The 13,794-nt window shown below is 53.5% G+C and overlaps 1 protein-coding gene across 3 annotated transcripts in view; it reads right to left on the bottom strand.

Annotated features, from left to right (window-relative positions):
- Positions 1 to 13,794, bottom strand: part of ASTN1 (astrotactin 1) — a 239,211-nt gene that overhangs the window by 44,693 nt on the left and 180,724 nt on the right. For all 3 annotated transcript variants that reach the window (XM_042851231.2, XM_005304215.5, XM_005304216.5), the window contains exons 10-14: positions 11,042 to 11,179; positions 9,699 to 9,849; positions 4,808 to 4,974; positions 3,699 to 3,893; positions 2,651 to 2,778 (exon numbers count right to left, since the gene is read on the bottom strand). In XM_042851231.2, the coding sequence (XP_042707165.1) occupies positions 2,651 to 2,778; positions 3,699 to 3,893; positions 4,808 to 4,974; positions 9,699 to 9,849; positions 11,042 to 11,179 (779 nt within the window). The remainder of the gene's footprint in view (positions 1 to 2,650; positions 2,779 to 3,698; positions 3,894 to 4,807; positions 4,975 to 9,698; positions 9,850 to 11,041; positions 11,180 to 13,794) is intronic.

Here is a 13,794-nt window from a genome sequence, read left to right as displayed (position 1 = left end):
CTCTCACCCATTTCAATCAAGTTAAAAGATGTTCTGCCTTCCAACTGGCTCTTTCTGATCTGCGGCTGGGCTGGGCTTCTCAAAGGAAACGCAGGCACCCAAACCCAAACGAGGCAGCTGACTTCCTTAGGTGCCCTGGAAAACTCCAGCCATAGCTCTTACCTCCCAGAGTTACACTGAGATTCCTAACTCTGGATTTCAATCCACCAGCTCCTTCCAAATTCCTTGGAGTGCCCCTGGTGGGACTCATGCATGTTAACTTCAGAGCGTGGGCAACATGTTCCATGGTGCCCCATCCAAAACTGGAGAAGAGCTAATTACCAGGGTGAGTGGTGACAGGGAACAAATGCACATTTACCTCTGGATTTGAGGTGCTGCTGCCGGGATATGTTTGGTGAGCCTCCGGCTAGCACCTAATGGATGTCTGCGCCCACTCAAATGAATATATTAAAACCATATGACCATGTGACATAACTAGCAGGGTTGACTCATTAGACAGCACAAACTGGGATAACGTGGGGTATGGAAGGTCAGAACTGAGGGGAGGCAGCAGAGCTGGGGAGGGAGCCCAGAACTGGAAAAACAAAAGGTTCTTCTGGCCAAGGTTTAGGTGGCGTGGCAGGGCTGTGTATGCAGTTCAGGGCTGGAATAGCAGGTAGTGCAGTGAGGCAGGAGCAGGGCCGGCTCCAGCATTTTTGCCGCCCCAAACAGCGGAAAAAAAAAAAAAGCCACGATCGGCGGCACTTCGGCGGCAGCTCTACCGTTGCCGCTTCATTCTTCGGCAGCAATTCGGCGGCAGGTCCTTCCCTCCTAGAGGGACCCGCTGCCGAATTGCCACCGAAGAGCCGGACGTGCTGCCCCTTTCCGTTGCCCGCCCCAAGCACCTGCTTGCTGCGCTGGTGCCTGGAGCCGGCCCTGGGCAGGAGTGAGAAAGCACCCCTCCGGCTGAGCAGCGACTATGGATTTCTTATAAATGTCGTGCTTCCTGAACACCCTTTCTTGGCATGTTGCATTTTCTGGTAGTTTCGAAACAGTCATAGTCAGCTTTAAATCTCCAGCAACATATGGGTCACATGACAGTAGGCAGTACTTCATCTGACCGTCACTTCTGGTGACTAACGTCATAAATCCAGGGCAGCCAATTTTACACCCAAGACTGGTCATTAGTTAAGCACCATGTGCCTGGGGCAAGACATTCTGCTCCAAAAAGACAGGCCTCCATCCTTCCAACTAAAGAAGAATTGCCCTTAGCTATCAGGGCTTATTCTTTATAGGCTGAGGACAGTAGTGGGCGATATAGTCACCCTACAGTCCATGGGTCCAACCAACGTAGGGGACTGATGACAGATGGACCAGTCAATCCATTACAGTACCCAAAAAGGATACACTATATCCTACCACCCACTTGGTTAGCAACCTTGCTGCGTTTATTGCTTATGCAATATGAGATAATAGCACCGAGAGGGTGGTGAACAAGCAAACCACGGTACAAACTATCCCATGTCAAGGGTTCTTCCAAGGCTTTAAACAGCTGTATTGTGCAAGGAGAGTAAAGCCGCATTTTCCAAGCGCTAATAAATGGAAAGAGGGACATTCCTGGGTCTTGAAATTCCTCTTACTTCACTGCTCGCTGTTACTGACAACTTGAATGTGTGGTTCTCCTCTGAAAAGTGGTTATGCAAAACTGGTCCCTTCTTACTCAGCACCTCTGTCCCCCCGTGTGTATTCAGAATGATGCTGGGATCTGCTGACTTCAGTGAAAAATACAAGGTTTTACTGCTTTTTACCACTGTCAGCTGTGAAGAGCCAGCCCAGCTCTGGAGAATGAATTGGATTATTTTCCAGCTTGTGCCTCATCAACAGAATTGTTAACTAAGTTCCAATTACAAAACTGCTTGTGTAATGGCGTGGCCTTGGTTACACCTGTGTAACCACCCTGGAGCCAGCAGGGCTGAAAAGGGAAGCGCAGTTTGAGTTCAGTAGCGTAAGTGAGGGCAGCATTTGACCTGAGGGGTCTTTATTACTGTGTGGATATACAGGTCAGACAGAATGAGGCTTGACTCAGTGTTGGAGATCTATGGGACTCCCCTTGGGGAAGTGGACTAGAACTCAAAAGACCTGGGTTCTAGTCCTGGTTTGGCCACTGAGCTCTTGGGCAGCCTGAGGAAAGTCACTTTACCTCTTTGTGCCGTAGCTTCCCGTGTCTATTTACACTGTAAGCTCTTTGGGGCAATGTGTTTGTTGGGGGCTCTGATCCTGATTGGGACAGTAGGTGACACTTCAATATGAACAATAGCTAACAATGAGTGCCTCCTAGCACTCAGGGAGCTATCCTGCCATGCCAGGCAGCTGGATGGGACCTTTGGCTAGTCAGCCAGTGATCATGTGGTGATCCTCCAGAAGGTAGCTGAGGGAAAGGGCATGTGCCAAGGGCGCCCACAGGTCAGTAGGAGCAGCCAGGGTATCTGAGGTCTCCCAGGCTTGGGCCTTGTCTGACTTTTGATGGGCCGGGGAGGTCTTTATTTGCTGAAGCCAGGCAGTGAAAGGTTCCCTCCCTCTGCCCTGTTTTCCAGGCGCTAAGAACTCTCTCCAGCCTTCCACAAACAGAGTCTGGGAGAAGAAGAGCCAAAGCGTGGCTGGAATCACTCACCAGTCAGAAAGCCTGGGTCGGGTGTGGGCTCAGAGATCTGCTCCTGGCACTGGTTCTCCAGCGGGACAGTGGCCACCACCAGGCCATCTGGAAGCTGCTGCTCCAAGCCCCGGGCAAAGTTGTTCTGCCTGCAAATTCCAGAGAGTTAACACTTGTGTGCGTGTCTGTAATTAAAGTGGCCGGATTAGCAGCCCAGGAGAACGAGGTCTAGCAATACAGGCACAGGTTTTAAGGCCGGGGGGACATTTGTGCTCATCTAGCCTGCTCTCCTACACAGCACAGACCACAGCGTTTCAGTGATCCCCACATCAAACCCTGAACTTCTGGCATGGTTAGAGCTTCTCTTTTATCAAGACACGCAATCTTGATTAAAGACCTGAAGTGACAGAAATCCACCACCTCCAGTAGTTAAAAACATGCACCTTATCCACCCTGAATTTGTCTAGCTTCAGGTTCCAGCCACTGGCTCTCATTATGCCTTTGTCTGCTGCATTAAAGGGCCCTCTGCTATCAGAAAGAGAACAAGCGTTGCACGATCAGTGGAAGCTCAACCTCCCCACCACACACTGCATTGTCAATTCACCTCCGCTTAACCTACTGTCCAGTCTCCTGTGTCTATTTAAGCCCTAGCTTCCTGCAAAACACTGGCTGGTGGGTTTGTGATCTTGGCCTCAAAGGTATTAGCTGTTAGGTGCCTAAAGACCTCGACGACCTGGGACTTGGCCATTAAGAACTGGATTGTGGCCAACAACTCACTGCAACACAGAAGAGCCATCAGATAGGATGGGCTTTCAACCGCACCCAACCCGGGCTGCGTTTAAAGCAGCAACTGTAAACAGCAAAGATGAACAGCAAAGCAAACCCATGAGCCCTCAGTTAGCTCCTTTTCCTGTATCCCCCATTTCCTTGAAAAAACCCTTAACTGTACAGAAACAAGCAGCTATGGACCTGGGACTGTTACAGACCGTGACTTCCTAGGGGCGTGGCAGGTTCCAGACAAGCACAGTGATAGCGCCTGCCTGATGAAAGGCGAGGACACGGTATTCACCTGAAGGTTCCTTTCAGCACTTGTCCAGCTGCAACCTCCCTGGAGTGGTTGTTGTACCCGTAGAATATTTCCCCAAACAGAGTCTGATTCATGGGCAGCTCCCGGCTCTCCCCGCAGTCACCTCCCTTTGGGCAGGATTCTGAGATCAGCTGGCATGACCGCCCATCCACTCCAAGTTTGTAATCCTCAATGCACCTGCCATGGGGGGAAACCCAGCACAAGCCATTACACCTGGGGACTGAGCCAATACATCCAGTGGTGGAGGAGGGGAGGGACCTCAACGCAAGGAACAACCCCAGTGGAGCATAGGAGCCATTGAGTTATAACCACTAGTGGTGGACGGCTCCCAGAACAGATATAGTCACCTGATCATCTTCAAGGCATGAATGGAAGACTGTTCGCTCCAGTGCCTTGTTCGGTCCGGTTCTAAATGGCTTAGGTGATAGCACTTCCACTGTTCTCATTGACAGACCATTCCATGACCCGATAGCTCAGACTGTCAGGAAAGTATTCCCAGTACCCAGCCTGTGCTCCATTTCCTCCCAAGCACTGGGCGGATCTGTCTCCTTAGCAAACACAGAGCCGTTCCGTTTGCTTACCAAGAGGTTACAGCACAGACAATCCCAAAGGGAAATACTGCTCTGATTTCATAGCTGGTGGCGTACACTCAAACTTGCACCTGGCTGCCCTCCTGACAAAGGCATATCCAGTGCCCTGAGGTAGGCGGGGAGGGTGGGGGGGGGGAGTGGTTTCTCTTGCTAACATACATGCCCGTCTGGGAAGGAGGAGGCAGGGCGCTCTGGTGCATCTCCACAATGCGGGATCTCTTCCTCGTGTTATGCAGCTGTCTGTGTAAGAGGTAAGACCCGCCCCCGCCCAACCTGCATTTGCATGCACACACATACACACGTGCACCCACATGCAGTTGGGCAACACTAGAAAAGCTGAGTGCCCAAGGAGCTGCATTGCATGGCTATCCCTGACCCAGCTCAAGACATCACGCAGTACATTCCTTTCCTGCCCTGGGTGCTAATATGGCCATGTAAGGTTCCCCCATATCCCTGCCCAACTGTCTCCTAGATGAGGATGGAATGGGCCAGGTCACTCACCCACAGAACATGAGGATATTGTACAGAGAGGGATCTTCCAGCAGAGGCACCATCTGCTGGAGACACAACTGCTCGCAGCCACCATTGAACCCATCCGAACAGTCCACCCCAACGTGGCGGTCATAGCAGCCGGTGCCATCCTTCATAGGGCTGAGACCTGCTGGGCACTGGCATGACAGAATGACAAAGATTAACCAGGTTCTGAATACAGGGACCAAAACGAGCTTTTGCTCAGTTGTTAGCATATAGTCAGGAAACAGCATCTGAACTCTATGCCTGATGTTCTCACCTCCACTGGCTGTATTCTAAGAAGGCAACATTAAGCTTACAATAACAAACCTGTTTGCAGCTCCCATCTGTGCATCACTTGCTGCCAATTTTCATCAAAAGACTCAGTTGGACGCCACACATTTGGAATGGAACAGTGGGGAGGGGGCGGCAGGTCAGGACTGAGCTGCATTGGCAGAGCTGTGTAGACCTCTAGGATTAGACTAGCAGGGGGCTGCAGGCCAGGACCGAGCTGCATTGGCAGAGCTGTGTAGAGCGCTAGGATTAGACTAGCAGGGGGCTGCAGGCCAGGACCGAGCTGCATTGGCAGAGCTGTGTAGAGCTCTAGGATTAGACTAGCAGGGGGGCTGCAGGCCAGGACCGAGCTGCATTGGCAGAGCTATGTAGAGGTAGGTCCAGGATTGGAAGAGCAGGAGGGGCTGTGAGTCAAGGCTGAGGTGCATTGACAGAGCCGCGTAGGGGCCCAGGACTGGAATAGTGGGGGTGGAGGGCTGTAGGCTGCATTGGCAGAGCTGTGTAAAGCTCTAGGATTAGAATAACAGGGAAGCTGCAGACTGGGATTGAGGTGCATTGGCCAAGTTATGTAGCAGTCCAGCACCGGGGATGCTGCAGGACAGGACTTGGGGGAAGAGCAGATCCATGTGGGGGAAGAATGAAGGGAGTGGCAAGGGGCGCTGCCCATCATGTGTGAGGTGCACAAAACGAACTGGACGAATTGTGGGCTGAGCCGTCCCAGGGGTTTGCAGTCTGTGCACTGCAGTGCTTGGGCTAATGTAACTTCAAGAAGGAGAAAGGGCTTCACCCAACGGAGAGCGCACCTGAAAGTTCTCCCCAAGCGCGGAAGCCCCTTAAAGACTCCTTGAAGCAAAGAACGAAGTGCTAGAGGCCTCTCCACCAGCACCCCCCGCAAACACACATACTTTTCTCCCCTCCCCCTCGCCGGGATTCTGCCAGCAAGGCACAGCAGCCACAGGGCGATGAGCTCACAGCAGGCTGCCACTTCTACATGTTTTTCCCTTCCTCTGACCCTGACTGAAGATCACACAACAGGATGCACATTGCAGCGTGAGTGTCAGCGAACAATTTCCAAAACAAATGGCACCCTGCAGGCTTGCTAGACTTCCCTCCTGGCCCAATCCCGCCTCCCCTCTGCACCAGCTGGAGCGCTGGGACGTGAGGGCACTTCAGGCAGTTTTATGAAGCTATGTCTCGCTGTGCGAACCCAGCTGTTCAGGATGACGGCAAACAGGCAAATGGCACAACTGGGGATCCAGCCCAGCACCCATCCTCCCCTGCTCTCTGGCTCTGCAGCTGTTCAGCCAGATGTGCTCTCCAGTGGTGTGGGGAACTGGATGCTCCTGATTGATTTGACTCCTTGGTAACCAGCAAGGCCTGACAGAAGCAGGTTAGAGAGGGAAGAGTTTTTACTGGTTTTAATTCACTTCGGTCAGGCTTTGAATCAACTCGTTCTGAAGCTGGTCCAATACAATGAAGACGCCTGTTCCTATTTCACACGGCGCAACATTCTGAAAGCCCACTTGGTTACAAGTACCTCTTGCCCCATAGAAACTATTTCCTCTCACCAGAAATTCGGCATCACGAGGCTCTCTACAGCTCCCTGAGCGGATCACCAGAATGTGGGGCAGAGGGGAACAGTCGCCTGGGTGGCCACTAGGTGACTTCACCAGGTCTCTTCCCAGAGCAAAGTGCACTTGTCTTCTGTGCAGTCGCTATCCTGCTCACTAGCATGTGTCCTGCCTCTTCAGGGTGAAGGATTAAAGCTGACTCCTTCACTCAAGGAATGAGGCAAACGAATGTGTCTGCAGTGTCTCCCGCTTCTCTCTCTCACCCAGAAAGTCACCACAAATTTGGGCCCTGGTTATCCTGGAAGTTGCATCCCCACCTCTCCTGGGATGAGCAGCCACCAGGGATTGCTACCTGGTCTGGTTTCTGTGGAGAGGATGGGTTCTGCAATTGTAGGACATTAACATCTTGGCTTGTAGGAGTCTATTGAAATGCATCGTTCCTCTGCAGCAGCTGACACTGGCCACTCTCAGAGACACGGCACTGGGCTAGATGGGTCCTGGCCTGATTTAGCATGGCAATATGCTGCAGTATAATGTGTGGCACTCATGTAACGATGTCACGATGCAGAAAGCACAGGGTTATGATGTTACAATGAAAGGACAAGGCCTGATGGGTGGCAACCATGCAGTGCAACCTGACTTCAAAACCTAGATATGTCCAGCTTGGCTTCACAATGACTGAGGCGTGAGAGGTCTGGTACTTGCAAGGTGTAAAGGCAAAGGGTCTGATTCTGCCCCTCTCACTTAGATGGAGTTGCAATTTACGCCACAATTGGTCCCACTGATTTCATTGGGTTTGTTTGCAGAGTACCGTGTTCCTCACTGGATGTGTGGTAGAATCAGACTCCAAGGAGAGGGAATGTTGTAGAGTGCGGGAAGCCGCTTTGTACAGGTAGCCCTGCCTTTGCACCCCCCACCTTCAGTCACATACTGTGTGATCTCAACCCCCTACGGCCCTGAAGTTCCCCTTTATGTGTCACTCCTGCCTGGTTCCTTTCAGCCATCTCCAGCCTGTGCTGCTGTGCAGGGTGGTTCAAGGGGCTGTAACTCTAAGCAGTGAGCAAAGGGGAATGTCAGTAGAAGAGCAATGAAGATGGATCAGGCTGTGGAAGAAGTTCCCAAGGGAAGTGGTGGAAGCACCCACTGCTTGAGTTGTTTAACAAGTGGCCGGCAAGCCATAGGCCATGTGCTCCCTCTGAGGTCAATGGGAGCTGCAGGGGCTCGGCACCTCTGAGAATTAAGCCCCAGGGGACCTTCAATTTCTGGGTTGTTCCTATGCCTCTGCTCGCTGTTTTCTTTGTCTCTTGGCCTTTGCTTTGCTAGCTCTGGCAGCCTCTCACTCACTCTGTGCCCTGCAGGGGTTATGCTGCTGCTGTCAGAAGTTTACACGGTCTTGGGGTGAGGAGCGTTCCACCTCCAGAGCCCATTAGCACACCCGTCTCCCAGTGGGGTAGCCAGGTTCTAAGTGCAGGGGGAGCAAACATAAAAAAGGCGCCCCCCCCTTGGCTCCTCCACCGGCTGCTCCGCTGCCCCCCCCCCTTGGCTGGCTCCTCCAGCCGTGCTGCGCTCTCCCCACCCCCCCCCTTGGCTCCTCCGGCTACGCTGCGCTCCCCCTCAGAGGGGCTCGGTCCGGGGGGGGGGCTGAGCGCGGGGAAGGGGTGGCGGGCGGGCACTGCTCGCTTCTCCTGGGCGCTGGGGGGAGCGGAGCAGTGGGGTGGGCAGCAGCTGGCGAGATCCCCTCTCCCCGGCAGCTTCCTGCTTCCCTCGGCCCAGGCAGCCCAGCATTAGCAATACCCCGCCCCTTGCTAATGCTGGGCTGCCCGGGCCGAGGGAAGCAGGAAGCTGCTGGGGAGAGGGGATCTTGCCAGCTGCGGAGCGCTCGGCCACCGAGCCCTGAGCTGCCGCAGGAGGCGGCCGCGGCGAAGTTGGGGCCGCGCTAAGTGTGGGGCGCGATGGCCGAGGAGCCGGCCCCTTCGCTCTTCCGGCCGCGCCTGCCACCCCCCTCAATGGCTCCTCCGGAGTCCGGCCGTGCTGCCCGCCTCCCCCGCCTGCAGGAGCCCAGCGCCAACCCGGCAGGTGCCGCTTTTGAAAAATTTGCTGAGGGGAAGCAGCTGCTTCCCTTGAACCCCCCAGCTACGCTCCTGCCGTCTCCGGCAGAGAGTGTCTCCTGGAGCACTGCAGGTGCGGCACGACTGGGGAAGAGCGTGAATGATGAGACATGCTCAGCAGCTTCACAGCTGGCCTCTGGAGCGGGCGGATGGCTCGCTGGGAGCACACGTACTCCCTGAATCCCTATGGTCTTGTGTCCCATCCCTGGACTAATCTTCCCCCACCCCGCAATGGAGCCTGCTCTCTTGGTTGGGAGACAATGACCTAAATGATCTGAATCATTGCAACACGTGCAGCAATTGGGACCAACCGCTTTTCGCTAAGCCAGGCCTGCAGATGACATCTCCTGACAGCCATGACCCAAGAACACCAGAACGGCAATACATGGCAAGGGACAATCTGCAGCAGCTGGTACAATGGTGCCAACCGCAGCTCCTCTTAGCTGAGACTCGGGTTAAGGAAGAGAATGACCAAGTTCCAGGATTCAGAAACAAGCCAACACACCTGAGTCTATGGGACTCTGAGGCTTCTACAGGGAAAGGAGGGGCGGGAACATCTGCGTATAGAGAGGGCTGATGCTCCCTAGGTAACTTTTATCCTCGTTAATTTGGTGGTGTTAGCAGAACTCATGGCTCAGAGCCCCCTCGGGGCTGCCTCATTGTCTTCGGCTGCAGAAATGTGGGTAGGTAGAAGCTGGGAGAAGCTATCGATGAATAAGTTAGATGCTGCTGGGAGAGCTACAGTAAAGCTGTAGAGAACCTCCTGAAAAACAGGACCTTGTTAAGTGACGTGTTTGTTTGATTCCTCCCAACGTATTGTGGGAAGCTCTTAGCTGCTCTCTCACACATTTCTTATCACATACAACAGACAAGACAAGTTTTGGGCTCTGACCCCCAGGACGCACGCACCACACAACCGGAGGAGTCCAATTTGCGGTCCGAGATGCAGCGGAAATTCTTGCTGCAGCCCCCGTTGTCCTTGGAGCAATCCCGAACCGGTCCAAAGGAGTCTAAGAGAACCTCCAGGCTATCAAAGGAGGAGGAAGTCATCAGTTCTTCCCTGCAAGGAGGAGGGGAAAGGGACAATACGAAAGTCAGCTCCTAGAGCATAAATATATTTAACTCCATTTCAATCTAAAGTGCTAGTGAGTACAGACATATTCACACATCCACCAATACACATTTGCACCTACAGTGGTACCCAGTCGTGTGGTCATATTTTTGTACAAAACTGTACTGATCCCAAGTGCATATTAGACTAAACACACGCACTGGTTGGCTGGACACCTCACTATCCATTTGTACACTATCCATTTGTACATGGACAGTGCATGCTGTGCGCACGGTGGTAATAACTTTATGTGCAAATGCTGGCAGAGGCCCACCTGCTATTGTGGAAATGTGACTCAGAGGATCCCCACCACTCAGTAGTGAGGACTCTAAGTCTTTATGTAGCTGGTTAGCTTTAGTCCTGTGAGCTGACACTGGTAAGACCCAACAGGTACTTTCTGAATGACTTAATCTACTGGGAACAGCTGAGATGTCTTTGAAGGCATGGCTCTAAGCAGGCTGAGGACCATGGCACGCAAAAGGCACAAGGTGAATGTTGTACTAAACTCTGTGCAGGAAATGTGCACCTGAAGGGTTGCCCAGTGTACACAGTGAGATTTTCATGCAAAGCCCATTGGAGTCAGAGGAGAAACTCTCATGGGACTTCACTGGGCAGTGGGTCAAGCTCTATATCAGGGGTCGGCAACCTTTCACAAGTGGTGTGCCGAGTCTTCATTTATTCATTCTAATTTAAGGTTTTGCATGCCAGTAATATATTTTAATGTTTTTAGAAGGTCTCTTTCTCTAAGTCTATAATATATAACTAAACTATTGTATGTAAAGTAAATAAGGTTTATAAAATGTTTAAGAAGCTTCATTTAAAATTAAATTAAAATGCAGAGTCCCCCGGACCCAGGCAGTGTGAGTGCCACTGAAAATCTGCTCGCGTGCCGAAGGCGGCACACGTGCCATAGGTTGCCTACCCCTGCTCTATATCCTGATGTCCCATCTACATCTGAATGAACATCCACCAGAAAGACACCAAATGCCACAGCACTGAAGGACTGTAACAATACAGAAGCTGGGGTTAGCTCTATGGTTCCTCCAACTTCAGAGCCTGCCTTGTGAGTGCGATCCTCCTCCCCCAATACTGGAGTGGCCCTCTGGACTTCCCGTGCCTCCAGCTCCACAAACACACTCACCTGACCTCCACCGCATCCTCCATCACCGTCATATCCGTTTTGCACTTGGCTGAGGGGTTGATGGCCAGTTCGGCCGGCGGGATCACAAAGCTCTTACTCAGTGGCAGCCACATCCCTTCCCCCAGGGTGTAGGTGAACCTGCCGGACAGGGTTAGAACCGTTCACTAGGGAAGGAAAACAGCGCCCACCTGAGTTCGAGCCACACAGGGGGACAAGGGGAGGGGCACATGTAGGAAGCGAGGTCCGACTGCCACAGCAACTGGATAGGGAGGATGGCACAGGGCCCGTGCCTCCCCCACCTCCTGGAAGAGAATTGTGGATAAGTGTCCCGTGAAGAGCCCCTCCACTCCCATGACCAGGTCATTATACAACCAAAGCACAGACAGCTCCTGAGCCAGCCCATGGGAGGGAAGGAGATGCTGAGGTACTCAGATGGCTTTGGGTGTCTAGTCACGGCCCCCATTCCTATAGTATCCAGCACCTCACAATCTTTAATGTATTTGTCCTCAGACCCCCTCAGGAGATAGGGAAGTGCTACCATCTCCACTTGATGGGTGGGAAACTCAGGCACAAGGTTGATTAAGTGACTTGCCCCAGGTCGCCTAGGAAGTCTGTGGTTGATTCAGGAATGGAACCCAGGTATTTGGAGCACCTGTCATATGCCCTACTCAATCATCCTTCCTAGCCCCCAAGCCAGCCTAGATGCCTTCAGTAAAGTTTTGCTACAGAGTCTGACTGTAGCACCTGCAAAGTGCAGGGGGCAGCATGGCTATAGAGGGAGAAAGGTTCCATGGGGCAGGGAATGGGAGGAGGAGAAGACAAATGGGGCTGTGGGTAAGGGAGGAAGACTGGCCTTGCAGTTTGGGCAATGCATGGGGACATGGAGGATGTGGGACCATTTCCTGGCTCTGCCAGATTTCTTGGGTGACTCTGGTTGAACCACTAAGGCTGGGAATTAGAGGACACCACTTTCCGCTGAAGCTGGGAGACTGGCTCCTTTGAAAACCCCAGCTTTACTCTCTGTGTGTCCCAACTCCCCATTGGTACAATGGGGCTTCTTTTAACTGGCTAGGTGGTAAGTCATGTTTTCGGGGGCTGGAACGGCTGTGTTTGCACAGCACCAGGCATGCAGGGGGCCTGGCCTCCACACACTGCTGAAATGTAGAGAGTGTAGTGGGGGACTGCAAATCGCCCCCAGTGCGACCATGGGGAAGGGACAGGCAGTCTGCCACAGCCCCCTCAGAGCGGGAACACAGCAGCTGCAGCGCTCCCTGGAGGAGAGGCGCCCCCTGTCACTGGGAGTGGGAAGCACACTCAAAGCTATCGCCCTGCCTCCCAGCATAGCAGCCGCGGCTCCTAGGCAGATGAGTCCCTCTTCCTGACAACTACCGCAGTCAAGGTAGTCAGGGCACAGGTAGGGAGCTGAGGGATGCAGCGAGAGGTTATTCATTTATTCATTCACTCGTTTGCAAGCTCTGCATTTGTCTGGGTGGGTGTCAGAGCAGGGCCTTCCAGCAGGCTCCCCGCTCAGAGGCAGTAGAAATGGGCAGGCATGAACAAGGAGTATGAACACTGGCCCCACGTGAGCAACATGCTAGTCACTGCGGTGCAAAGGGGAAGAGGTCTCTTTCCTCTCTCCCCCTCCCTGCGAGCACTCAGATGCTGCTTTCATTCACTACAGACATACCAGCCTTCTCCAAAGGAGGCGCTCTCTGTCTCTGGGCTAGAACCTCCGATCCCAGGGCCTAGGCCAATCTCCAACTGATGGGCATCCTGGGGCAGCTTATCCCATCACTGCCCGCTGTAGGATTCGGCCTGTGACAAAGTTGGTGCTGGCCCTGTCAGAGTGGCATCCTGAATGGCAATTTGTATGTTTCCCCAGGGGGAGGAGGCAGTGGGACTGTGCGCAGCCAATCAGGGGCCTTCATCAGGAGCCACTGAGCTAGTCACGGCTCCAGCCGCCACAGAGAAATAGCCTCGTCGCTTTCTTTCTTTCCCCATTGACTGATGTTAAAGGTGCTGCATTACCAGGCCTGGAAGCTGACATCCTCTGCTCTTCCCAGAACAAGTGGAGCCCTGGCAGTGCGCCCCACCCCCATCCCATGAACATGACTCCAATCTGCCCCGGCTAGATCACCTCCAGGCTGAGCAGCAGGGTCAGCCTGCACAGCCCATTCTGCCCATAGCCTCTCTACTGACACTGCCCGCAAGTGGCTGGGTGGAGTTAGTAGCACCTGGAAAATCAGAGGGCGGTTAACTCACCCACCAGTGGGAGATGATGGGGGAGAGCATCCAAGCTTGCCAGGTAACCAGAATGCAGGGAAGCTGCAGACCCACTGAGAATAAAAGCCAGACTCCAGCAGGCAGGCAAAACCCACTAGCCAAGAGCAGCTCGCGTGCACCAGCAGAGCACAGAGAATGCTGTAACCCTGTTCCCAGCCCCAGACAGGGTGATGCGGGGTGGGGAGAGGCGGGGACGCAGCACTGTGAGCGGGAACTGGAGCTCGGTGTGTATACCATGCCTCCCTGATGCCCACGGTGGAAACAAACTGCCGCACTCCATGCCTGCTCCCAGTGGCAAGCCAGCAACGCAACAGCACAGGGAGTTGCCGAGAGCACCGTAGCCCGGATCGATGAATATTCAGGGAGTTCAGAGGCATCATGCTGGGTCCTTGGGGACCTAAGTGCTCAACTAATGAGGTCCCAGCAGTCTCGGGCACCTCTGATTCTGCCGGAGTGCACGCACACGATAT

This window comes from Chrysemys picta, chromosome 8 (genome assembly GCF_011386835.1).
Source record: "Chrysemys picta bellii isolate R12L10 chromosome 8, ASM1138683v2, whole genome shotgun sequence".
In the NCBI taxonomy this organism is placed as follows: domain Eukaryota; kingdom Metazoa; phylum Chordata; order Testudines; family Emydidae; genus Chrysemys; species Chrysemys picta.
Note: the sequence above shows the minus strand (reverse complement) of the source record. Positions and strands in the feature narration are given on the sequence as shown.